Source organism: Notolepis coatsorum (genome assembly GCF_963971535.1).
Source record: "Notolepis coatsorum genome assembly, chromosome: 15".
NCBI lineage: Eukaryota > Metazoa > Chordata > Actinopteri > Aulopiformes > Paralepididae > Notolepis > Notolepis coatsorum.
The window spans coordinates 39,267,015-39,294,815 of record NC_140179.1 but is presented as its reverse complement, the minus strand read 5'-3'; the positions used below and the strand labels follow the sequence as shown (position 1 = coordinate 39,294,815).

Here is a 27,801-nt window from a genome sequence, read left to right as displayed (position 1 = left end):
TGTGAGGCCCAAATTAAAAAGAAATTAGCAACTTCAGAGGCCAGAGGGTGGGACATATAAACACATTTACTATAAAATAGCATTGTGAGGCTGAACAACAGGACCAATTGACTATACATGTGCTTAAAGGGGAACTATCTTATAAATGGCCTTTTTCAGTGTTTACCATTGTTGGACTTATATTAATATGATATATGTCTCTAATTCTCATATTGGCGCATTCTTCCAATTCTCCTCTCACAATATTCACCCTCACTGAACTGAGTCATCTGAAAATGTGCATATCTGTGATGTCAGAGATTTCTCAGCTGCATAATAATGTGGCAGTTGATGTGGCAGTTGGCACCAGGCCACACAGTGGTTGGCGCCCAGCCTCAAAAACGGCTTAAGATCTTGAGGTAGAAAAATGCGGTTTTTAGTACTTGATTAGAAATACAAAACAATGCATTTAAAAAAGAAAAAAAACCTAGGTGTTCCATAGACTCACAGGAATTGTGTAAAAGTGCCCAAATAGTGAAAGAAATAGTAAAATAGTTCCCCTTTAACATTTTTTAAATAAACATTATTTTTTTAAATGGCTAAAAGTGATTTTGTAATTTTGCAACCGTGGGTCTCACAGGGTACTTTTAACCCTGTGAGGCCCAAATAAAAAAAGACATTAGCAACTTCAGAGGCCAGAGGGTGAGACCTATAAACACATGAAGGGTGCCGTGACTGAAAAAAAAGGTTGAGAAACGCTGGTATGGTGTGGCTCTTTGTGGTACCACAGTCATTTTTGTGGCTCTTAGTCTCTGACTGCTTGGCCACCCCTGCATTAGGGGCTCTGCTTGGCATCACACTGCACTCCCTCGCGTACGTGCACGCGCACTGAATAAATTCCACAAATGTACCTTTAATACCAGTATTAGTCTGACCACACCCCTCATCAGCTTACCTTCATAAGCAGGTGTGTGGTCACCTGCTCTCCTCCTTCTCGCTTTCACCACAAGGAAGTGCCTCGGTAGTACCCCACTTGACGTGTTGTTAGTTGAAAAGAGTTGTGACGGGTTTACATTGTGCTTAATTTTTTCTTCTCTCACATCTGTTGTACAAGAAAAAGTTGGGTCATAATGTATTCCGCGGAGAGTAGACCCGCTAGACCTACTCTTCACCAGCGGTTCTCCATTCCCGCCTCCGTCGTACGCTTCGGTGCTGGGCTGTTGCCACTCTCGTGGTTGCCGACCCAGCCCGGGAGACTGCCGGTGGATAGTTTGCCTCACCGAAGAGCCGAGGGTTCGGTGCCGTCGCTCCGGCGATGGCCTGATCTCGACTCTGGTTCCTCTGGTTCTGGGGAATCGCCCGTTGGTGAACGGGGGGTTGTCTTGGAGCCAGAGGATTTGCGACGCAAACTTTTCGCGTCTGCTCGCTCACGTCGCAAGATGGTGGCGTGCAGGCGCGAACGGCCTGGGTTTGGGGAACTGCTGGAGACCAGCGAAGACGCGTCCGGCTCTGGATTTCCAATGGAGACTGAGGACTTCATGGACGAGGCGGACGGGTTTTTGTATGACGGCCCCGTGGAGGAGAGTATTCCTCCTCAGGAGACCCCGGAGGGGGGGGAAATGGCTCCATGGGGCGCCCTGTTCGAGGATGTCGAGGAACCACCTTGGCCTCATCAGCAGGATGCCCTACTGTCGGCCACATCAGACTGTGGCTCCTTGACCAGTCGCAGCCTGCTGTATGTGAGGGATGCGGGGTCGGTGGAGGAAGGTTCGCAGGGGGAACTGCGGGCCTTGTTTCCCGAGCTCATGGCGGTAGCCGCCGCCGCAAACGGCGTGCCGCTGCCGCTGCCATTGCCTGCACCTGTCCCTGATGACCTCATAGGCCATCCCTGGCAGCGTCCCCCAGTGAGAGGGGTGGACGTTGTCTACCCATTTTTCCCATCGATGGGGGCCTATGTTCGTCGGGGTCAGGCGGTGTCCAACATCTTGGGACTAACTCCTGCCTACGTACCAGTTACGCGGGTGTCGGGGTTGGTCAAAGGTATGGGGGAGGGCGTGCCTCGGCTTGACAGTCCGATGGCCGCGCTCCTCTGTCCGGATATGGTGTGGGAACCACTATGCAAGCCGGTCCTCCAGGGGAAATCGGCTAGGCGATTGGCTTATTGGGGTGACCAGTCATTCATCGCTGGTACACAATCGCTAGCTGCGGCGTCTAACATCGCCCACCTGGCTAGATTTGTATCGGGGATAATGACGGGCGGCACGGATCTGAACGAGGTGAAATGCGATCAGATCACCCAGGCTGCGGGAGCTGTCCTGCACCTTTCCCAGGTGCTGGCCATAGCCATGGGGAAAGTGCGCGCCCTGGCCACCCTGGGCCAGCGTCACCTTTGGCTGGAGCAGGCCCGTGTGCCAGAGAAGAAGAGAGCTCCTCTTCTGACGGCCGCCCTCTCCGACGCTGGCCTATTCGGGAAGGCCCTGCGGTTGATGTCCTCAACATGCAGAGAGATGGCAGAGGAGAGGTCCATTCTCCAACCCCATTTTCCGCCTCCCGTCCTTGCCGGTGGAGTCAGAAGGCTTCCGCGACGTCGAGCTGTCTCCGTCGCCGCTACCACTGCCTCCGCCGCCGCTGCTGGCCCTACCAAGAGGGCCAGGGGACGACATGGCGCTTCTGCCACCGCCGGCCCATCCCAGACCGGAGGAGACGGTAGGGAACGTCGTGTCCAGCAGACTGTAACCTACCGTCCCTCCGGGGCTCCTCGGGGTGGCAAGACTCGAGCGGCGCGAGGTGGCAGACGCCGTTAAAAGTGACTTTTTCCCCTCTGTGTCCCCTCTCCTCTACACCCTCCCCGGCCCGTCTATGATTTTGTGCCTTGACACGCTTTAATTAGTTAAATAAAAAAGTTCCCCGATGGAGGGGGACTGTGTTTTGGCCGAACAAACTGTGTGTTTCTTCAAACAATTCATATGGTGGGGTTGTGTATATATGAATCTGCCCTTTTACGTTGTGGGATGAGTCGTGTTGTGTTACGAGGTTAAGCAAGGTCTGCAACGTACACTCGGTAATAGGTTCTATTTAGCTTGATGCTCCACATACAGGTAGAACTGGTGTTATTCCATTGCTTGAACTAAGTATATGTGTTTCACAATGCTGTGTTGTTTAGTTGCAGTAATACTCGTACACACACATTTCACGGCCTAGCCGTTTACTCTCGATCAGCGTTTTTCCTATGTACGACATAGTCAACGGGTATAGGATTCACGCACAGGCGACTTGTGTTTTTGTTGTAAAACCTTTACACATTTTGTGGGTAGCGGACATTGTATTAGCTTCGCTATGCTTTGCTTTCTACCGGAGGTTTTTCAAGATGGCTACGGTTGTTTTTCTGTGTGTAGGGATAAAGGGTGTTTCTTCGGGAGGGGGTGTCGAATAAACCCCTCCTTTCCCACTTGATTGGTTTAGGGGATTTTTGATCTCTTCTGCTGAGCCAGTCAGGGCCAAGCCAGTGCTTGGCAGGGGGGGGGGGGGGGGGGGGAGGGGTATTCTACCGACTCCTATTACATGACAGGAACCGGCAGGTTTCCCCGCCCGTTGTAGCGGTGTTGCTATGGCGACGCCTTCCATGAGCTGGTGTCTTAAAGATGTCGAGGTTAGGGCGTAGGGCTCACAGTTCTGCTGCGCCCGGTTTATGTGTCAACTTGAGTCGATTGGTCACGTGACTCACAGTTTACATATCTTTTTCATGGCTATGGTCTCATGTGGGAAGGTGTTTCTGGGAGGGTCTGGTCTTACACTCTGATTAAAAAGAGTGACTGGATTGAAATCATGTGAAAACAGGTTTTTTACTCCCAGCTGTGCAGTTGGGTCATACGGGTGATGCTTTTTCTTTATTTTTATAAAGAGTTGAATGTGTCTATGATGGATTGGAAATGAGGGTCCCTGATGGAAACAAGACTAACGTCTTTCTCAGGTCTGCCTCCCCTTAACCCAGACCTGGGCATTGTACGGCCCGCGGGATGATTCTGACCGGCCCGCGAAAGATTACATGATAATAAAAATAAATAAAAAAAAATAAAAAAAATATATATTTTTTTAATATTTTTTTTTTAACTTTTTTTTTCGTGTCAACGTTCACACGCACAGTATACGCTTAGGAGACATGCTCAGAAGATGTTGGTTCTCTTTGGATCCACCTACATATGTGAACAGACATTCTCAGTCATGACGTTTACCAAGTCCAGGTACAGATCCTCTCTCACTGATGAACATCTGGCAGCTGTGCTTCGCATCTCCACCTCAGACATGCAACCTGACTTTGATGGACTTGTTAAAGCTCAACAGAGACTGGATTTCTCACACTGAATGAAAAAAAAGAACTGAAGAACACTAAAATGTGGAAATATAACAAGTGAAATGGGACACTTGATATTTTTTTTCTTTTTTTTGCACAGTTCTGAAAACATAAAATGTTTAATATAGGCATGTAAAGTAAAAAAGGCTACAAAACTGGGACACTTTTCTTTACACAGTTCAGTGACATGTCTTGTTTATTTTTGCTATAAGATGATGTGATGTCTTTAGAAAGCTAAGAAAATCCTTGTTTCAATAGTATATGAAACTCAAAATTCCCTTTGTTATTAATGTTTCACATTTTGTTTATCATTTTGGAAATAAATTCTATTTGAATAAATGATATTTTTGAAAGCTATAACCTCACCTTTTAATTGCCAAATAATAACATACACTCTTACCAGGGGTCAAAACAATGCCATTTACTGCTTTTTATATAGAAATAAAATGTATATTATGCATAATTGAGTTTGGAATTTTGGCCCGGCCCCCCAACATATTTTCAGTTGCTCATTCGGCCCCCCGGGAAAAATAATTGCCCACCCCTGCCTTAACCTATTGTGTGTATTGCCGTACTGGGTTGTACCCTTTCTGCAGTCTGTTGGGTAAATTTTTTCATTCATTCATTCATGGAGTTGATTGCATCTCGCCCCTCTTGTCGTTCCCCTGGGCGTCTTGGGGATTCAATATGGTGGTCTAAACGGCCTATTGTTGATGTGGGTATGTCAAAACGCACACATAGTGCTAGCTCAGGATGTGCTTTTGGGGCATTGGCTGACTGGCGCGCCTTGATTGCTTGGGGTTGAAACAGCGTTTTTATGAAGCAATTGGGATGGGGTTTTTTTTCCTCTTCCGACACCCTGTGTGGTTGTCGATGGGTTCCCGTTCATGTCAGGGGATGATGACGGAATGGGTCTGGACATATGGGGAAGGGTCTCACGCCCTAGGGGTGGGCCACCGGGCGCGGTTCGTACCGACACGTCTGGGTGGCGCCTTCTTTTTATGTTGGGATCAACACGCATATCTGCCCCTTCTCCTGGGGTTGGCAGGTCGGCGTGATTAGGGCACGGGACTGGTTCTGGTCGCGCTGGTCCAGATCAGTTGCACCCGTTGTCCGCTGGGGATGGAGATCTGCTGTTCTGGTACCCTGAGGGACTTGGGTTTTTTTTCAGGGGGAAAAATGCTAGGTCGGTCCGGGTGTCACAGGGTTGAGCGTTATGGAACCCTTGTTAGGTGCGTTTGTATTCTGCACTGTCGTAATGGCTTACGGCCGTGCCAACCTGTACGCGCCCGATCTCGTCGGATCTCGGCCGCTGTGCGGGTTGGTCTTGGTTGGTACTTGGTTGGGTGACCTCCTGGGAATACCGAGTGCGGGGTGCTGGGGCTGGTCTTCCATTTTTACGCTCTTCTCTTGCGCTTGGCGCAGAGGGGCCTGTTGGGGTGGTTTTAACCTCCTCGGGGGACCCTGTGCCCCCCGTATCACCGGGCCCGGTCCGGGGTAATGTTCGTTGACCCGTAGGCCCGGGATAGCCCTGTTGGAAACCAGAACGCGGGCTGCGGCGGTGCCGCAGGTGTGTTTTTGGGGTTTCTTTCCTGAGGGGTTATGGGACCAACCATTGCATGGGGTAATGCCTAGGTGGTTGGTTCTCTGGTGTGTTGCTGCAGTGTCAACTCCCGGTTCTCCGGTTGAGGGTGCCCCTGCACGTTCATGACGTCTGCCGATCGTATGGGCCTTCTCTGTGGGCAGCTGTCAGGATGGCCGAGTGGTCTAAGGAGCCAGACTCAAGGTAAAACTTTCCATAGCAATGGGGCTTCTAGTCTCTGAATAGAGGCATGGGTTTGAATCCCACTTCTGACATGCTGTTTAAGGCTTGGTTATGCGACAACGCCAGCATACGCCCCTTCCGTCGGGGCGGCTGTGTTCAGCTGTCCTTCTGGCGCCTGCCTCGTCCGCAGTCTCCAGGCTTGGGTTGACAGCCTGTTGCCTGGTCTTTTTTCCCGGTGCACTGCCTGCTTCCGTTGGTTAACTCTTGTGTGTTACGACCATGCTGTCTGCCTGTTGCAGGGCCTGTGTTCCAGGCGGTGTACTGTTGGGGAGGACAGGGCCCGCTCGGCTGAGGGGCCTTTGTCCGAATACGCTGGCGATGTGGGGGGCGGGGTCACTAGGTGCCCACCTGGTGGGGTCTTGATGCTGGCATCATGGACTTCTCCGGGCCCCCATTCCGGGGAGTCCAGTCCTTTTGGTGGGTCTGGGTCTTCCTTCGCGCTCCGCTGCTACGGCCTTGCCACAGGGTTGGGTTTGCCCTTGATCCCGTGATTCTGGGGGCAGTAACGAGGTTGTTTCCTACGTTCGTTCCCGGGTGGCATGCGGGTTGTGCGTGGGTGTAGTCGTGGGGTCAAGCCACGGTCTGCTCACCCTGTGCGCTGAGTTGCTTGAGTGCCTCTTCGCGCGGTCGGGTCCGTCGCCCTCTCGGTAGACCTCTAATAGGGGGGGTGCCCTCCATTAGGGGGGGTCGGGGGGGCTCGGCCCTCCCTGTTCTGTTGGTTGTGGGGGGCCTTCAGCGGGGTGTATTTGTCAGCCAGCGCCTCCGCTTGGCCTCCCTTTGTGCAGTGTGATGCCAAGCAGAGCCCCTAATGGAACAGAACGTTAGGTTATAGCTATAACCAAGTTCTGTTAATTAGGGGTGACGCTTGGCATCAGACGGCCGCTGCAGCCCTTGACCTCACCTTGTGGTGAAAGCTTGGGTATAATATAATTTTGTATAGTGTTTTTTGGTTAAATCCAAAGGACAAAATATAAAATCAGAGAAATCCGAAAACGGGAAAATTAAAAAACAGAAGGAAAATTCATATCCGAAAACAGGAAAAGATAAAAACGGATTTCATAGGGCCCTAGTTAAGGTGAGTTAATAAATTCACTCTGAAAATCTGCTCCGCTCTGATAAACTGACTCTTCGGTCAGAGCGTCCACTGTGCACTCTGAGCCCTCAGAATTTCCAAACAACTTGAGTGCGCTCACTCTGACACTGGTTGTAAATAGTTATGAGTGTTGAAAACACTAGTAGTTTTGGGGGGCCGACCACCCCCCCTGAAAAAAACCCTAGGGGAAACACTCAACTCTCCACACAAGTACACATGAGCACACACATACACACAACACACATTCTGCATTCGCTCACACACAAACGGTCACTTTAAACAAAATGGAAAGGACACTTTAAAGGAACAAGGAAAATAAAGGTCACTTTAAGGATAGAGCTGTTGTGGTTCTTGTATAGTATAGTTTAGAAATAGCAAGTATAGCATAAGGATATAGAGTAAAAACTGTATATTGTATAGTAGTGTACATAGGACATTAGGCCATACACTTCGTAAACCATCCCTGAGCATCACAAGACAATCTCTCAGGTGGAACCCCCAAGGGAAAAGAAAGAGAGGCTGACCACGAAACACCTGGCGCTGAGACTTGGAAGATGATGCCAAGAAGATGGGACACACCTGGGGCCAGCTTGAGAGGTTGGCTCAGGACCGGGATGCTTGGAGAACCCTTGTTGACGGCCTATGCACCAAACGGGGTAAAAGGCGTAAGTAAAAGTAAGTAAGTACATAGGACCCAGTGCCTTAATTCGTAGCTAACATTGTATTGCATTATCTCAGGACTTTAACATGTCTATCTTATCATGTCTATTTTTATTTATTTATTTATTATGTCTATTTTATTATTTAGTATTATTGCACAATCAAAGCAGGCATGGCCACCCGCATTTCACTGTATGCCCTGGTATGTATGTGACAAATAAACCCTCTTGAATGTTGAATCTTGAATGAGAACAAGGAGACAAACCAAAGTGGACCAAGCTCAGGTAAGCCATTTTAGGATGTAAATGTACCCGTGTGTTACAGTACTGGGTATCAGGCTCATTTACTGGAGGTCTCTGTGTGACACAGGGGCGTAATTAACGGGGGGGGGGGGGGACATGTTTTCAGAAGGCAGTTATTGTCCCCTGCACTTTTTTACCGTCCAAAACAATGTTACATGATAATAAACGGAGACACGACGCGGCACTAGGACCACGTGGAAAACGGCTGCTTGTTCCCTCTCTGAGCTCAGGTCTCTGACGACCTGAGCTATTGTTATGCAAAGACAAGTAGCCAGGTGACTACTTGGCGAGGGACAAGTCGCATTTTTTTAATCCACTTTTTCTCCTCCTTTTTTTCTATTTTTCTCCCATCCCAATTTAGCCGTGCCAATTCTCCCCTCCCCTGTCTTGATCATTGCTCGCATGTGCCCCCCACTGGCCGGTTGTAGGGAGGATAGAAGCCCATCACATATCCCCTCCGATACATGTGGAGGCAGCCAGTCAAATTTTTTCACCTGCCAGCACGGACTTTCATTTGGCGAGGAGTAACGTGTAGGAGGCTCACACTGCCCCCGCCATTTTCCTGTCTTTGCTGTGCAGGCGCCCCAACCGACCTGTAGGAGTCGCTGCTCACAACGACCAGACTACCACCCATCAACTTTCCTCCCGCTAACTCTGCCAATTGAGTCAGTATGACGGCCGGCCCAAGCCGGAGGCAACGCTGACAGCCGGATTCGATACCGGTGTCTCTTGTGTTGGTGACGAGCGCAATGTCCGCTGCGCCACCCAGCCGCTGACGAGTCGCATTTTTGTGTGCACGCGCCAAGTACCGACCTGGCTACTTGTCTTTGCATAACAATAGCTCAGGTCGTCAGGTGTGTTCAAATACATAGCACGGAACACACAGAGCTCCCTGCCCCCTCCCCTCAAAGTTTGGTGTGAACGATGGTCTGTGTGATTGCTATGAAATGCAACAGCATTGCTTGGTGTCTGTGAAATATCTGTCTATGACCTTGTATTTAAAAGCCTCTAGGCTGTTGTTTTATACATACAGTCATGTTGTCTACTTAACCCTCAAAGTGCACCAGATTGATGCATTTAAAAATCTAAATTTTCAACATTTTCGCTGGACCACGCCCATTAAAACACAGTGCAACTAGGTATGAAATCACCAACACACCACTGACCACGCCCCCAAATGTGTCCCCTCCACCATTGAAAACAAAATTACGCCATTGGTTGTGGTGTTATGTTAATGTGGTGCGCTATACGCGAGTGTACGGGCCACCGTACTAGGGGTGAGGGGGAGTTCGAGAGGAACCTAAGATGGACACCCGTGTAACGTAGCGAGGCTAAGCTAATAAAGATACTTACAACCAAAGCAGAGGACTCACGTATTTGTTACCGTGCAAAGTAACACGACATGGTGTCAGAAGTCCTGCTAGAGTTGTGTATGAGTTCGGTCGGACGTTAAAGTGCCATTTGAGACTCGTTGATGACGAAGAAAAGCAGAAGGAGGAAAAAAAAGATGGTGGATCAGCTGGCTAATAACGCTGTAGCTCCGGTAACGGCAGCGGTTTCAAGTGCTACGTTTAGCATCCAGCCTCCCGAGTCCTTCGACTTCTCAAAGCCGCAAGAGTGGGCCAAGTGGATACGCAGGTTCGAAAGATTTCGCCTGGCAAGTAACCTAAATGCTAGCTCTGAAGATAATCAAGTCAACACGCTAATATATTGTATGGGCGATGAGGCGGACGATATTTTACGTGGATTGAATCTGGCTGTTGATCTACGACGTACGTACCAAGGAGTGCGGGATGGATTGCAAGGTTTCTTCGTGGTCAAGAAGAACGTGATATATGAACGAGCCAAGTTTAACATGCGCAAACAGGGAGAATGTGAAACAGTCGACTCCTTTGTGACGTCATTGTATGCGCTGGCGGAGCATTGTACATACGGAGTGTTACATAATGAACTTATACGTGACAGGCTTGTCGTCGGTTTGATGGATTAGCGGCTGTCAGAACGCATGCAGCTGGACCCAGACTTAACCTTGGAGAGGGCATTGAACATGGCGAGGCAGAGTGAGGAGGTGAAACGACAGCAATCCTCTCTGCGAGGGGATGCCAGGACAGAGGCAAGTGACATTAAATCGGTGGACAGGGTGTTTAAGAGCAGTAGCAAGAATTATGCTAAGAACAGCCCCCAACAGGCTAACAGCTACCCAGCCAAACCACTCAGTACCCAGTACTCGAGGGGGAGAAGTGTCCAGTGTCATAAATGTGGCAGTTCTCAGCTCCACCCACAGCGAGATTGCCCTGCTAACGAGGTGAAGTGCCATTCATGTGGGAAGATGGGCCATTATAAACGTGTGTGTAAATCTTCCAAAAATGTACATGAGGTTGAAGAAGACTATTCCTGCTCCTGTGATGGGGAGGAGGAGCACATGTTCTTGGGCAGCATCACAACTGATGGGGAGCCATGGATGGTCGACATAGACATCAATGGCAGACGTGTGCCGTTCAAAATAGACACTGGCGCTGATGTTACTGTGATGCCTCACACTGTATGCAGAGAGATATACAGACACAAGGATCCACCTACCCTGCAGAAAGCAACAAAACCACTGATGGGACCTGGGAGGAGTCCACTAGATGTTGTGGGCGTCGCCAAGCTGTTGCTGAGGAGAGGAGAGAGAGAGGTGTTGGAGGATGTGTACGTCGCTCGACACCTACACTCAGCGTTGCTGGGGAGACCTGCTATCAACAAGATGGAGCTTGTGGCACGTCTAGACAGTATCACGATGGAGACGCTCAAGACGACCTACCCGAAGATATGCAGTGGTCTCGGGGAGATGAAACAGCCGTATGCAATCAGGCTGAAACCGGGGGCTCAACCATTCTCACTGAAGACGCCCAGAAGGATTCCATTGCCACTGATGGACAAAGTCAAGCAAGAACTGTCCCGCATGGAAAGCCTCGGAGTGATCAGCCGGATCGAGGAGCCAACCGACTGGTGCGCTGGCATGGTAGTAGTCCCTAAGAAGAAGACAGAGGAGGTACGCATATGTGTCGATCTCACAAACCTCAATGAGTCAGTGTGCCGGGAGAAATACACCCTGCCAACAGTCGAGGAAACACTTGGAATGCTGGCCGGAGCCAGGATATTCAGCAAGTTAGACGCGAACATGGAATTTTGGCAAATACCCCTGACTGAGGAGTCGTCAAAGTATACAACTTTCATCACGCCGTTTGGTCGTTACCACTTCAATCGCCTACCTTTCGGCATCGCCTCCGCCCCAGAACACTTCCAAAACAGAATGGTGACTGAGGTCACAGAGGGGCTGGAGGGTGTCGTCTGCCACATGGATGATGTGCTGGTGTGGGGCCGATCACAGGAGGAGCATGACGCTCGTCTGCATGTCGTGCTGGGGAGGATCGAGAAAGCAGGAATCACCCTGAACACAGGCAAGTGCGACCTGTCAAAAGAAGAGGTGACCTTTCTAGGCCATGTGATCTCCAGCAGTGGCATTAACCCTGACCCGAGTAAGACGGATGCCGTGAGGAGGATGGAGGAGCCGACAAATGTCAGTGAGCTGAGAAGCTTTCTCGGCATGGTAAACCAGCTGGGGAAGTTTATCCCGCGGCTGGCGGAGAGAGACAAGCCCCTGCGAGACCTTCTGTCAAAGAAGAACTGCTGGCTGTGGGGCATCGAGCAGGCCAGAGCCTTTCAAGATTCAAAAGATGCACTAATATCTCCACCAGTGTTGGCCATGTACGATAACCACAGGGAGTGCAAGGTCTCAGCGGATGCGTCGTCGTACGGCTTGGGGAGTGTGCTTCTCCAAGAATGGGATGGAGTGTGGAGACCAGTAGCCTATGTGTCGCGGTCTCTCACACAGACTGAGCAGAGATACACACAGGTTGAGAAGGAGGCCCTGGGCTTGACCTGGGCTTGCGAGAGGTTTAGAAATGTTCTCATCGGCAGACACTTCCAGCTGGAGACGGACCACAAGCCTCTCCTGAGTCTCCTGGGGTCTCAGGCGTTGGATGATCTCCCTCCACGGATTCTGCGCTTCCGGATGCGCCTGATGCGCTATTCCTATTCCATTGCACATGTGCCAGGGAAGAGCCTGTGGACTGCTGATACGCTCTCACATGCTCCTGTGAAGAGGAGAGAGACACCAGAGGAGGAGGAGTTATTTGAGAATACAAATATCTATGTGGACATGGTAATAGAGAACCTGCCAGCGAGCACGCACTGCCTACCTGGACGAGCTGAGAGAGCAGTTGGAGGGGGACAGTGTGTGCGCACAGGTGAAGCAGCGGTGTGCAGAGGGATGACCACCACACAACAGTGAACCGGCTCTCAGGCTGTACTGGGCGGAACAGGCGTCACTCACAGTAGAGGATGGACTGTTGCTGAGGGGAAGCAGGCTTGTAATCCCTTCAACAATGAGAAACGACGTGCTTGCCAGGCTGCATGAAGGCCACCAGGGGGTGGTAAAGTGCAGGGAGCGAGCACGGCAGTCTGTATGGTGGCCCGGGCTCAGCCAGCAGCTGAATGAGCTGGTCCTCAACTGCCGAACATGCAGCAAAGAGAGAGAGAACCAAAGGGAGCCCCTGATGCCATCTCAATACCCGGGGCGACCGTGGCAGAAGTTGGGAGCAGACCTGTTCATGTTGGAGAGCAAGACTTACCTGCTGGTCGTGGATTATGCATCAAGGTATGTGGAGATCGCTCTGCTGACTCCCACAAAATCAACAGACGTCATCCACCACCTGAAGTCAATCTTTGCACGCCATGGTATCCCGGAGGAACTGGTGACGGATAACGGGCCGCAATTCTCCGGAAGGGCCTTTGCAGCGTTTGCGACATCATATGGGGTTTGCCATGTCACAAGCAGCCCGAGATATCCCCAGAGTAATGGGGAGGCAGAACGTGCTGTCAAGACGATAAAGGGCCTCATGAAAAAGGCAGCCGACCCATACCGTGCTCTGCTGGCATACAGAGCCACCCCGTTGCATAACGGATACAGTCCAGCCCAGCTTCTTATGGGGAGGAGACTCCGCACAACGGTGCCAACGCTTCCTGCTCTACTGGTCCCTACTCTTCCTGACAGTAAGGCGGTGGTTCAGAAGGAAGAGGAGAGGAGAATGAGAGATGCACAAAGCTACAACCGGCGTCATCGTACGCGAAGTCTCGACAGGCTCACTCCAGGAAAGGAGGTGTGGGTCACAGATCAAAGTGCAACTGGAGTTGTGGTCAGCAGTCACCCCACTCCACGTTCGTACATCATAGATGGACCCCATGGAACATTAAAGCGAAACCGTCGCCATCTCGTCCCCATGGAGCCATCACCGGAGCAGAGTGCAGCAGAACCTACGGAGCAGGAGGTCCTGGAACCACCAGCTACTCCCAGAACCAGGTCTGGGAGATGTGTGGTGAAACCAACTAGGTTGGACTTGTAAGAGACAGTAGAGAGAGTAAAGAAAAGTGACATTCATGCGATAGAATGAAAGAGAGTATGGTTAAGCTAGACATTGTTTTCATGTTTATATATATATATTCGTTTAGATATAATGTTCGAAAGAAAGCAATTGCTATGTTTAATATAGCCTATGTTTATTGGCGTTAAAGAAATTGTTAGATCAGTTCAGATCGGAACAGACCTTTTAGATATAGAGGCAGAATAATCCTCTAAGGTCTGGGGAATCAATGGCAGTCTACCCATTGATTCTAGAAAGGGAGATGTGGTGTTATGTTAATGTGGTGCGCTATACGCGAGTGTACGGGCCACCGTACTAGGGGTGAGGGGGAGTTCGAGAGGAACCTAAGATGGACACCCGTGTAACGTAGCGAGGCTAAGCTAATAAAGATACTTACAACCAAAGCAGAGGACTCACGTATTTGTTACCGTGCAAAGTAACACGACATTGGTGTGACACATCAGATGCACAATCATTAGGTTTGGTGTGCAGTTGCTTGGTTTCACCTCATAGGCATCCGAAAATACTGTGTTACAAATTACACTATTATATATTCTGTATGGCAAAAACTCAATTAAATTCCATAAACAATCTTAACAAATATTAAATATGACCCATATTCACTTCTATAACAAATGTGAAAATAAAACACATTATAATCACAGACAGTATGATTATTAACATTCAAATAAGGCTTCAGTAACATTAGAATAACATGCAGTGTTCGAATTATGAGGGGGCCAATGGGGGCTCAGCCCCCCATAGTCAAGGGGGTCTCTCAAAAATTATATTTTTTTTTATTTTTTTTTATGTACGAATTAGTATTATTTATGTTACCTAAATAAATTGTTAATAGATCATATTTTTCTTTTCAGTTTTTAAAATAACAGAGTAATTAATGTTGTAGAATAGGCTGCATTTCACCTCCAAGCCGCTATGCGTCGCCCATGAGCATCGCCCATAAGTTTAACGCTACTCCAACCTAGTGAAGAAGAAGCAGCAAGCAGCTGCTGTAAACAGAAAGCTGCCGGTCCGTGTCCTGCAACTGAAAACATAAACACTAAACAGTACGCCACATGCCGTCAAAAAAAAGGCTCAACCCGCCGCAAGGCTGTACAAAGCATGGACAGCTTTGGATTTATAAAATGGCAAAAGACTGACGCTGTTAGTGCAGCAGCTAGCAGCGCTACTGTCACTGAAGTTGACACTGCTATTGCTAGTACTAGTGTTAGCTCTGCTGCTCCTGTGCACAGTGCACCTGTTATTGTTACCGCGCCGGTTGCCACTGCCAGACCCGAGTCTCCACCACTAGACCTGGACTGTGCTGCTACTCAACCACCACAATGCTGGGGTCCGAGTCAATGGAACTTTGGAAAAATAAATATAGCTGGTTATTTGCCAAGGAGGGATGCATTGGCTGCCTTCCATGTAAAAACGCCAAGACATGTTAAATAAATCATTTGGAGCCCATTTGGCAGAGCAGTGGATGAATGGGACTGTGACTAGCTCTCAGAGCAAGAAGTTGAGGAAGAAAATATACTTGCACAGTGATAGCATTGCTCATAAGCAAGCTATAGAAATAGAAAGTCAAAACCAGAAGGAAGTGCTTCCAAAAAAAGTGAGCGAAATCACATCTGCTTTGCTCAAGGAGACAGCCAGTTCATTCAGGGCAGCATATACTGTTGCTAAAGAAAGGTTGCCGTATACCAAATTGAACCCCCTTATGACACTTAATGAGTTGAACGGTGCGACAGTCGGGCCAGCTCACCGATCTGATCATTCTTGTGCACAGATCATAGAGCACATTGCCACAGAGATGAAAAAAAACATTATTTATTTATATTTAAGTAAGTATTTATTTTATGTTCATTTTATTATCAGATGATAATGTTACTTACTGTATCCTGATAAATGCTGCTGTTGTGCCATACAACTATTTATTTTCCATTAGATTATTTTGTTAGTTTTTGATTTATAAGTGCAGAGACAAATAAATGTTAATTCAAGTTCATAAATTTGGTCTAATTTTTTCAAATTAAATTGTTGTATTTGATCAGATGCAAAATGCAAATAAGTAAATATGGCATTTTATTACATGGCGTTTTCACAATCGCCGAAATGCTTGCTTGTGATTGGTCAATAGCGCGCGTCAGAGGTCCGTTATCACACAATAACGGACCTCTGCCAAGCAATAATGACCGCTGTGCGCAGCTGTTCGCAATCAAGCCCACTAGTATCAGTGCTGCTCAGCATATGCACAGCTGCACGCAGTCATACAATCAGACCACAGACTTGCCGATAATAATAATCACTTTATTTGGGCTGACAGAGCCACAGCAACTGCGTCTTGTCGATGGTGTACAATGAATTAGGTATATTTGTTAGTAAGTTAGCCATGTAATAAGCGGGATAATGTATAGCTATACTCGATCATTGTCGCAAAATAATTGACCTTCACTGACGTTTAAAACAGCGCCGAGGTGTTTTAAACGTCAGTGAAGGTCAATTATTTTGCGACAATGACCTCGTAGCTATACATTATCCCTTACGTATTAGACTAATCCTAATGAGATATTCCTCTAAATATGACTTCGAAAACAGCCACAATTTCAGGAAAAAAAATTATAAAAAAAAAAATATTCAGGGAGCCCCCATAGCTCTCAGGTGATAATTCGAACCCTGATAACATGTAACTCTGTTGTGTTATAATAACAATCACACTCTAGCCTGACTCAACTTATATAGCTGAACTGGTGTGGTTTAACTATTATGGCTACACAGTAGCCTACTGCTACAGCCTTTCATTACACAGTAAAATCACATAAAAACGTTGTCAAAAGAAACAAGACACAAACATCTCCATACCGGTCAATCATTAAGTTTGGTGTGCAGTTGCGTGGTTTCACCTGATAAACAGAACAGAACTTTACGATACACTCACGCAACCAACTAGCTACTGTAGTCAGCGTGGAGCACTTGAGCCGATAGGGCGAGAGAGCTAACAACAGCTAGTAGCTAGCTAGTAATAGACAATAGCTAGTTCGCCAGGAGCTAACAAACAGGCGGTCTCCTTAGCGCCACTAGCCTACTTTCTCCGAGACTAAACTAATAAAAAGGTGGGTTAGTGATCTTGGATCCGAACAGAATGTACACATGAGGAGTGGAATATTATACGGGAACATGTAGCAACAAGTAGATACCATTTAAAACACGAATTACAACGTTTATAAGCGTTTATCCGGCGGAGATTATCCCGATGCAGCTCACCTCATCATCTTCTTCTATGGGGTTAATGGCGGGTCGCGACCACATAAAGGCGCATACCGCCATCTACTGTACAGCCCATTTTACAATGTCCGTTTTGCGTTTATGGTATGGTTTATTTCTTAATAACCCACTCTGTCTCGTGATGTAATGCTTAAATCCCAGAGGGGAAACATGGTTTTCCACCAGAGCGAATACACATATACAAACATGAAAGAAACATGATACACAACACAATAGGAGAGCCTCTCAACACAGTGCTATCGGTGTTCGTTAAAAATGTAACCGCAGCAGGAACAAAGGACCTTCTCAATCGCTCAGTAGAGCATTGAGGCATCAACAATCTATCACTAAAAAATATACTAGAAAATACTGAACATTGGGTGGCCTTCAAAAGATAAAATAGTGTTCAGTTTAGTCCTGGTTCACTTGGCTATGATGATCTCCATGGAATTAGGAGGAAGGCCAATCACTGAGCCAGCCTTTTTAATGATTTTATTTATACGTTTTTTTGTTAGAAACCGTGATGCTGCCCCCCCAGCAGAGAACAGCATTAAACAGGACATAGCCACTGCCAGAATACCTTGATAGAATACATAGAGAAGTGACCTGCTGATGTCGAAGGATCGAAGTTTCCTCAGATGAATTCCTCAGAGACTCAGCAGCCGCCATCACCCCAATCATCACACACATAATAAACCTCTCCATAAAACAGGGACACGTCCCCAAGGACTTCAAAATTGCGAGGGTGACCCCTCTGCACAAAAAGGGCAGCAAATTAGACCCAGGCAACTACCGCCCTGTTTCTATTCTCACCTCCATCTCGAAAGTCATGGAAAAAATAGTCTACGAACAGGTCGAAAAGTACCTAGCGGAAAAAAATCTAATCTACGAATTCCAATCTGGCTTCAGAACATCCCACTCCACTGACACATGCCTTCTCTATTTGAATGACCACATCAAACAAGAGGTGGACGCAGGCAAATACTGCGGCATGGTCATGCTGGACCTACAAAAGGCCTTTGACACGGTCAATCACTCCATTCTGATTGACAAGCTAAAAGCAATTGGTTTTGATAGTCTATCAGTGAGCTGGATGCAATCCTACCTTGAGGGGAGGGAACAGATGGTGGAGGTAAACGGTACCCTATCCCCCCCCCCTCACAGTGAGCTGTGGTGTTCCACAAGGAAGCATACTAGGACCGCTACTGTTCCTAATTTATGCAAATGACATGTCGTCAGCTTGTGACTGCAACTTGTTCCTGTTTGCGGACGACTCAGCCCTGCTGGTCTCTGACAAGAACAAGTTACAGGTTGAAAAAACCCTCAGCTCGGAACTAGGCAGAATCTGCATATGGCTCGCTGATAACAAACTATCATTACACATGGGCAAAACAGAGTCCATTCTCTTCGGTTCAAATAACAAACTCAGCAAGACCGACGGCTTCTCAGTTACAGTGGGTGACAATATTGTCACAAGGAAAGATGAAATTACCTACCTGGGTTCCATCCTAGAGGCTAATCTCTCCTGTGACAAAATGGCATCCAATGTAATAAAAAAAGTCAACCAACGAACTCGATTCTTGTACCGGATCTCCTCTCTGGTAAACAAGAACACCCTGAAGACTCTGGCAGGAGCACTCATTCAGGGGTACTACGACTATGCTTGCACCTCATGGTACCAAAGCACCTCAAAGGCGCTAAAAACAAAATTACAAACATCTCAAAACAAACTGGTCAGACTACTGCTTGACCTTACTCCTAGAACCCACCTCACCCCTGCCCACTTTGACAACCTAGGATGGCTTAGAGTAGACGACAGAGTACAACAACTTGCAATGGGCCTGGTCTACAAGATACACTACACGACCAAGGTACCCATGTACATGTCAAAATACTTTCCAAAGGTCAGTGAATACCACGATCACAACACCAGAGGGAGCTCCACAAATCATGTTAAACCCAGATTCGGCTCAAATAAGGGACTAAACACGTTTCGCAATTATGCCACATCAATGTGGAACGCCCTACCCAAAGCTGTAAAGGAATGTGGATCACTACCCACTTTCAAAACCTCTCTCAAGGGACACCTACGGGAGACTGCAATTCAACACTGGCCCCTGTAAATATCCTAACCCAACCCCCTCCAATGTACAGTCATTTACCTAGTATGGTTTTGTCAATAGTTCAATGTACAATTTTGTTTGTTTGTACAGTGTCTCCTCCCCCCCCCCCCTCAATGTACAGTATTACTTGTTTATACAGTGTGCCCCCCGGCCCCCCCCCCCCCCAACCACCTCCAATGTAAATTACCCAGTATGGTTGTCAATATCCCAATGTACCCAACCCCCCCCCACACAACCTCCTCCAATGTACAGTTTCTACGTCAAATGTATATACTCCCTTTTCTTGACTCCTTCTGTATCACAAACAGTACTGTATTTGCAAATCTGGTATGTCATAAATGTATAGATGTAGCAGTACTGACTATCTGTATGTCATGTATGTCATATATGTCCTGATGAATTGAAAATGGGGGACCCTGATGTAAACAAGACGAAAGTCTTTCTCTGGTCTGCATCCCCTTAACAATTGTGTGTATTGAGCTGTACTGTATTGTACCCATTCTACAATCTGTTAATAAAGTTTTCAATCAATCAATCAATCAATCAATCAATGAAAGAGCCGAGACTGGGCTTTTTTGAACACAGAATCTGTGTTCTGCTTCCAGTCCAGCTGAACGCCAAGATATCTATATAGGACTGGACTATTTCAACCTCCTGCCCCCTAATGATGACAGGAGAGACATTCACTTCTTCCTACTGCAGTTGATGACCAACTCCTTGGTTTTTTCGATGTTTAATTCCAAGAAATTGGCATCGCACCAATGGACAAATTAGTCTATCTCATTTTTATATGCCCGGTCAACACCGTTGTTGATGAGACCGATAAGAGCAGTATCATCAGAAAATGTTTGCATATGGCACATGCCACATGGCCTCGCTGTGTCTGCAGACCGCAGTATAGAGCACAAAGAGGAAGGGAGCCAAAACTGTTCCCTGGGGGGCTCCGTCATACTGACTGCTACAAAGGCCACCAAATTCTTCTTCTCCTCCCACCTCTTCTCCTCCTGTACTATATTTACTGATGATTGCCCTTTTTTGAGCCCGTGTTCCTTATCCTGCTTTTCCTGTCCTGTCATCTTAGCTGCCTCTGCATATAGGATATTTTGCCTTTAACTCTAATGTGTTGAACCGCCACCTCTCTTTTCATCCCCAATATGCAACACTATGCTCCTTTCCACAGCTACCACACTTTGGTTCCACTCCCTCTCCACACTTTCCATACTCATGTTCCCCGCTACATAGCACATCGCTTCCTCTTTTTATACATCTTGGCTATATGCCCAAATTCTTGGCAGTTGAAACATCTCAATGGTTTAGGTACAAACTCCCTAACTCTATATATATCCCAAGAACACCTCATTTGGAATACCCTCAGTTTCAAACTGAATAAAAATTGTCTCAGTCTCTATCTTCTCTGCTCCCCTTTTAATTCTATCAGCGTTTTTTTAACACCCCTATTACGTTTGTCTCCCTTTAAATTTTCCACCAGCTTCTCCATAGTAACTTCGATTGGTATTCCAGAAATGACCCCCTTTCACCCACCATCCCTCTTCTCCCCAACTCTTATTACTCTGGAAATATTGATTTCCAATACTACTCATTACCTTTGCCTTCTCCACCTGCTCTATATTTCTACATCCTAAAAGCAAGTTTCCATCTCCCAACACTTTTGCGTACTCCACTTCTCCTAATTGCTTTATGAGTTTTGTTAACTTTAATGGCCCGATTTCTTTTAACTCCCTCTTCTCCCTCAAATCTCACCACTACATTCAGAAATTCTACCCTACCCTCAGACCCACTTGGTCTACTTCCTTCCTTTTTCTTTCTCTTATGGCCATTCCCCTCCTTTTCCTTGCTCCTTTCCTCCACCTTTTCCCTTCCTTCTCCCCTGGGCTCCCCCTCACTATACTCCATACTGCCACTATCTGTCTCCTTTCCTGCCATCCTGCCAGAGTTTTCAGCCAAACCTGCTCCCCCATCACTGTCACTATCGGAGGAGATTGCAGACAAACTGCAGATTATTACATTTTTAAAAATGTTTTATTTACCCAGGGTAGGTTCGCGGAGCACGGATGCTATTTTTCAGCTACCCCCTGCTTCACATTCACACAGTTCCATTCACACTTGGGAGCTGCCCAGTACAACCACAGTCTGACACAGTGGCGTCCTTTCAGTAAAAGGCAAGGTATGGCGAGTAGGGGGACGGGGGGGTTTCCCCCCCTTGGTGGATTTTTTTTTGTCAAATCAGTTGTGCAATAGTCACTTTTGGTGAGTTGTTTCTATACAATTCAGTTATATGACATTTAGGTATGACACAGGACTACACAAGCATTTTTTGTATAGAAGTGTGTCAACAGACTAAAGCAGGGAACCACAATATTTTGCATACGAATTATGCAGAATGTAATATCATAACTGTCTATTACTTTTCTTGCAATTGAGCCAATTTTCCTTAGGTACGGTTTTGAGGTGTGTGTTCAACAGAATGTAGTATCAAAAACACATTCACAAAAAGTATGGGTTACTGAATGCTGAACTGCACTATTATAATCACTAAGCCAGACCTTACCTGTGTCCCTGTATCACTTGTCTCTGCTGCCCTTTGATAAAAAAACGTCCCTATGTCCATTTTCCTTTTTTGGGCATATTTAGTTAGTCACAGTAAAAGTCACCTAGTAAAAGTGAGATAATTGACAATATCAAAACATGCTAGGGCTGTACCGAATAGTTCGAAGCTTCGTTCATAATGTTGACATTCAAATTCTAAATCAACAAAAAGCATTGTAAAAAAAAAAAAAAAAGAAATTATATTTTTATTTGCCAAGGTATGGCGAGTGCCATACCTTGCCATACCAAATGGACGCCCCTGGTCTGACACTGTTGGCCACTGAGCAACTCCACTGGAGTAGTTGGGGGTTTAGTGCCTTGCTCAAGGGCACTTCAGCGGTTGGTGTTAAGGGTATGGGAGAGTTATTCATTCACTTCCCCAGCCCAGATTTTTCCTGCCGGTCCGGGGGATCGAACCGGCGACCTTCTGGTCACAAACCTGCTTCTCTAACCTTTAGGCCACCGCTGCCCACATCCGCTCCTATACTTCCATATGCCAACCTCTCCTCCTCAAGGAGCCTGGCCCAGGGACTCAGACAAGAGTGGAGCAATGACATTCACCCTATAACCCAAAAAAGATACACTTCTAGCAAATGTTCGCGCAAAATAACCAGGAGTCCTCAGCAGCCCCACCAACAAACTGAACAAGCTGGTAGCTCCCCTCCTTCCCCAAGCCGTCAGAAGTTTCCCCAAACAAATGTCCGCTTGCCGGTCACACACCGATCACGCACAATAGCAGGTCAGACTACTGCTTGACCTCACTCCTAGAACACACCTCACCCCAGCCCATTTTGACAACCTAGGATGGCTTAGAGTAGACGAGTACAACTTGCAATGGGCCTGGTCTACAAGATACACTACACCACTAAGGTACCCATGTACATATAGAGGTACTTCCCAAAGGTCAGTAAATACCACGACCACAAGACCAGAGGGAGTTCCACAAATCATGTGCAACCCAGATTCAGCTCAAACAAGGAACTCGACTTAACTTAACACGTTTCGCAATTATGCCACATCAATGTGGAACGCCCTACCCACAGCCGTAAAAAAAATGTGAATCCCTACCCACCTTCAAAACCGCTCTCAAAGAGCACCTACGGGGGGCTGCAATTCAAAACTGGCCCCCGTAAATGTCTGAACGAATCAAAGATGGAGAACTGTCCTAGGCAGGTATAGTTATATTTGAATTTTTTTTCTCAAAACGTATCCTTTTTCTTTTGGTAGTCCATCATACAGGCCCAGGGCTGTTCTGAAGACAGTCTCACTACAGGAAGCAGAACAGGTCTTCCTCTCTGGTCCTGATTGAAAACTTTATTAACAGATTGCAGAATGGGTACAATACAGTACGACTCGACACACACAATTGTTAAGGGGATGCAGACCAGAGAAAGACTTGTCTTGTTTACATCAGGGTCCCCCCATTTTCAATTCATCATGACATACACAACATACAGATATACAGTACTGTTTAAGAGACAGATTCTAAAAGAGAATAATATACATTTGAGGGGGAAGAAACTGTACATTGGAGGGGGTTGGGTTGGACATTTACCGGGGCCAGTTTCGAATGGCAGCCTCCCATAGGTGCTATTTGAGAGCGGTTTTGAAGGTGGGTAGGGATTCACATTATTTTACGGCTGTGGGTAGGGTGTTCCACATTGTTGTGGCATAATTGCGAAACGTGTTTAGTCCCTTGTTTGAGCCGAATCTGGGTTGAACATGATTTGTGGAACTACCTCTGGTGTTGTGGTCGTGGAATTCACTGACCTTTGGGAAGTACCTCGACATGTACATGGGTATCTTAGACTAAGTGGTGTAGTGTATCTTGTAGACCAGGCCCATTGCAAGTTGCTGTACTCTCGTCTACTCTAACAATGTAGAACGCCCTACCCACCTCCAAAACCGCCCTCAAAGAGTACCTACGGGAGGCTACAATTGGAAACTGGCCCCCGTAAATGTCCAAACCCCCTCCTAATGTACAGTTTCGTCCCCCTCAAATGTATACCGGTATATTCTCTTTCAGGATCCCGGAGTCCTAGGTCCCGTCAACATATTCAAACACCGATGTCATCATTTCTCGGTGACCTTGAGAGTCAGCGCCGCCATATTCACGTATATTGACCCTCGTCTGGCTGTTAAATGTTAACTACAGGCAAGAGAGACAATTGTCGAGAACTGCACTGCCCTACATACATTTAGCTGACGCTTTTATCCAAAACAACGTACAAGTTCTGTACAAGTCAGCAGGAAGGGAACAATTCTGGCAGCTAAGAGTAAGTAACATTGTAAATCAAACGGTGTTGAGACTTTTTATTTTCCATGAATCGTTTAGTAGACTCAATGACAGTATATATATTTAAAAAAAATAAAGCTTTAATGTTGATACAAAGAACAGAAAGTACAAAAATACTCTCATTCCGAGTTTTATAATAGGTGAGAGAAGTTAGACGTCGATCACTTATACAAGTTCAGGCCATTTTAACAGCACATTTAAAATGCAGCCGTTGAGCAAAGCAAAAAACACATTGAACAGCCGACTACATTAGGCGTGCATTTCACCAGTATGAAAGGAATAAACTTTTGGGAAACTGAACACACAGGACCCTCTGCTAATCTATATTTAAGATTAAAAAAAATTACATGGCTGAGGCATTGCTGCCGAGCAACACTATAGGAATGTACTATGAAACCCAAAAGCCTGTTTGAGCTACTAAATGGATTTCTCATTCAATAACTTGGCAGGAGGTAGGTTGGACAAGCATTAAAATGAAGGATAACTCAAACAAAAGTAAAGCCCTATTGAATTTCCCCTACATCCAGGGGTAAACAGGAGCTGCTTAACAGTGCGAGGTAGGAATGGTGCTTCAAAATCCTGGCTGACAAGAAAAAAAAAGGGATTAGAGATCATTTTAATTTCGGAGTTTTCCAATTTCTCATTTACGGCACCAATCAAATATTGTACTTAATTAATAGGTGCGAGGTTAGAACAATTGCCCTCAAGTAGGAAAGAAATATTCAACTTTAGTTTAAACATGGTTAGTCAATGAATGGCCAAAACTATGGCTACATTTGCACGACGCTTGAGCTACTGCAACAACATACTACAAAGAGAATCGGGTCAACACCACATGGACATTTCCTAAGGGAGCGCATATTTTAAATACAGCCAGTCGATGGATGATCTTGAATCGGGGAGAGTTTCTCATGTGCAGCATAGCTGTATGATCCAGAGCACTCCCAGTAGCTACCCCCGCTTCCAACTACTCCCTGTATCCACCGCCGCTTCTGTATCCACCACCGCCGTAACTCCCATCTCCACCGCCGCCATAGCTGCTACGCTCTCCGTAGCTTCCACCTCCGCCGTATCCTCCTCCACCGCCGTATCCTCCACCGCCTCTCCCGCCGCCATAGCTTCCTCCGCCTCCGTATCCTCCACCACCGCGACCTCTGCCGCCACCGCCACCCTGACCCGCTTCATTCACACGAATCTCTCTGCCGTCCACCGTCTTGCCGTTCATTCCATCCATCGCATCTTTGGCGTCCTCTGCGTTTTCATATGTAACAAAGCCGAAGCCGCGAGACCTTCCAGTCTCTTTGTCTTTGATCACGTCGCATCTGGCGACGTTTCCGTACTTTGAGAACGCTGCCGCCAACGAGTCATCGGTGGTGTCGAAACTCAGTCCGCCAACGAAAAGTTTTCCCTCGTCGGACATCTTTTGTCTGTAAGCTACAGTAGCAAACTCGTGGCAAATGGAGGACCTGTGCGGTGCTGCTGCAAGTGAAGAGGTGAGACATAATTAGCATAGTATAATAATAATAATATAGGTGAGGTACATTCCTTAGTTTGCAAAGTTCATAATAGTACAAGGTTATTTCGATGACTGACAATTGGGCATGTTATGGTAATGGTTTGTTTTTGTAGGGCAGTGCAGATTTAACCCAATTATGGCCAGAAGGAATGGTTGACAGCCAGCCCACATTGAATTTCTGGGCCCTAGTGGTGGCAAGAGTTAGAATTCCCTTTGGAACATCAGTTAAGACCAGAATAGAATCAAAGCCTCTGATGAATTGACCCCTCAAACCCTGCCCTCTTTTCCTGATCCTCCAATCACAACTGTTGCTTTCCTCTGACAAAACAGTTTGTCCAAGGGAAGCAACAGTTGTGATTGGATAAAGAAAGGGGGGCGGGGCTTATGTTACCGGCCTCAGACCTAGGGGAATCTGAGTCGGCACAAGCGATACACAGACAAGGGTGCGCTGTGGATCTGTGAATGATGTAACCCCTTTCGGGTCTATGACGCACGCCTGTCCGAAACCCTCGTGCAACCGGAGTACCTTTGAAATTTCTCTGCGATACTTGTACAAGTTGTACAACGAGCGTTTTGCTGAGGAGTTAATTGTGGGATTTTTCTATGAAGGTATAAGCCAGGGACTGTTCACTCGCCCAACCTTGTTGGCGTGCATCAGACCCGAAAGGGGCTATTAATGATGGAGAATAGACACGTTATCTCTTCTAGCCTCGCTTTACTGGGAGTGGTTTATTCTGACAAAATATTCCTTTAACATTCCAATACTACAATTTATGTTGCAATTCTTATTGTACAATAATATAATAAACCAAATCATACAATACAATCTTCAAATGTATTCTTTAGGAAACGAAATAGTGCAAAACAATAAAAACCTTTTGGCATAAATTCAATCTGTATCCTTGATTGATCATCGTAACATATATGACACACGACATACAGATAGAGAGTACTGCTACATCTATACATTTATGACGTACCAGATTTGCAAATACAGTACTGTTTCTGTTTGTGATACAAAAAGTGTCCAGAAAAAGAGTGTATATACATTTGACGTAGAAACTGTACATTGGAGGTTGGGCAGGTGGGGGGAGGGTTGGGTAGGAGACACTGTACATTGGAATACTGACAATGCCATACTTGGTCATTTACTGTACAACTGGGTTAGGACTTAGGACATTTGTAGGGGCCAGTTTCGAATTGCAGTCTCCCGTAGGTGTTCTTTGCGAGTGTTTTTGAAAGTGGGTAGTGATTCACATTCCTTTACAGCTTTGGGTAGGGCGTTCCACATTGATGTGGCATAATTGCGAAACGTGTTTGAGCCGAATCTGGGTTTAACATGATTTGTGGAGCTCCCTCTGGTGTTGTGATCGTGGTATTCACTGACCTTTGGGAAGTATTTTGACATGTACATGGGTACCTTGGTCGTGTAGTGCATCTTGTAGACCAGGCCCATTGCAAGTTGCTGTACTCTGTCCTTCTACTCTAAGCCATCCTAGGTTGTCAAAGTGGGCAGGGGTGAGGTGGGTTCTAGGAGTAAGGTCAAGCAGTAGTCTGACCAGTTAGTTTTGAGATGTTTGTAATTTTGTTTTTAGCGCCTTTGAGGTGCTTTGGTACCATGAGGTGCAAGCATAGTCGTAGTACCCTTGAAGTGCAACCAATAAACCCTTTTGCATCGCCATCTATATATTATTACTTAAATACAAACGTAATACCTAATCCTGTAGTCAAAACAGTCACAAAAACCAATAGTACACATCTGAAATTGAATACACGTTACTATAACCTTAGCTCAAATACACATTGACGGTAACACGCTCTTAAACGCACGTTCACATGCACGCACCCACATGTACCGTCGGTGTAACACGCTAGCCAACAGTTAGCAATTATTCATTTAAAACTACTCGTCCAAACATGTTCATGTACACACTCAAAACGTTACATAACATGTCACCGACAGTTCACATTCGTTTTTAAACATCTTTAGGAATGTTTTAGATAATTATTGTATTACCTGTGAATGGAGAATAGACACGTTATTTCTTCTAGCCTGGCTCTGCTGGCAGCGGTTTATTCTGACTGCGCATGCTTGGGAGCCAAGACTATACTGATTTCCTCTATCACTCACAGGAGCGCAGGAGCGCCATCTACTGACTTGGAAGTCTAATAAGATGTACAGTAGCATCTCATTCAAACGTAAATTACTGTTAAGAGTAGTTGTGAATAATCTTAAAAAATAGGGGGTGTATGTTTTTGTATAAAACTTTACATGGAGGCATTTTCAAACACTCTACAATTATACATTGAAAAAGGT

The 27,801-nt window shown here is 46.6% G+C and overlaps 1 protein-coding gene and 1 long non-coding RNA gene across 5 annotated transcripts in view; both read right to left on the bottom strand.

Moving 5' to 3' along the window:
* The window catches only part of LOC311241466, a 65,655-nt gene extending 57,765 nt beyond the window's left edge, over window positions 1–7,890 (bottom strand). For 2 of the 3 annotated variants that reach the window (XR_014620542.1, XR_014620543.1), the window contains exon 1: window positions 7,773–7,890. This is a non-coding gene — a long non-coding RNA (uncharacterized lncRNA). The remainder of the gene's footprint in view (window positions 1–7,772) is intronic. The other variant, XR_014620544.1, reaches the window with a different exon arrangement.
* A 16,080-nt stretch (window positions 7,891–23,970) lies between these two features.
* On the bottom strand, window positions 23,971–27,598 carry LOC311241575 (cold-inducible RNA-binding protein B-like). 2 transcript variants are annotated; one of them, XM_084330434.1, is made up of 2 exons: window positions 27,502–27,598; window positions 23,971–25,444 (listed from the first exon to the last, which is right to left on the bottom strand). In XM_084330434.1, exon 2 carries the CDS (start codon window positions 25,386–25,388, stop codon window positions 24,936–24,938), a length of 453 nt encoding a protein of 150 aa, XP_084186560.1. In that variant the 5' UTR covers window positions 25,389–25,444; window positions 27,502–27,598; the 3' UTR covers window positions 23,971–24,935. The 2 variants fall into 2 exon arrangements, with proteins under 2 accessions (XP_084186560.1, XP_084186559.1); XM_084330433.1 differs by having other exon boundaries at window positions 23,971–25,447; window positions 27,502–27,563.
* Window positions 27,599–27,801: the final 203 nt, after the last annotated feature.

Coding starts and splice junctions, on each gene's coding strand:
- LOC311241575 (XM_084330434.1), bottom strand. CDS start 25,388: ATGTCCGACGAGGGAAAACTTTTCGTTGGCGGACTGAGTTTCGACACC.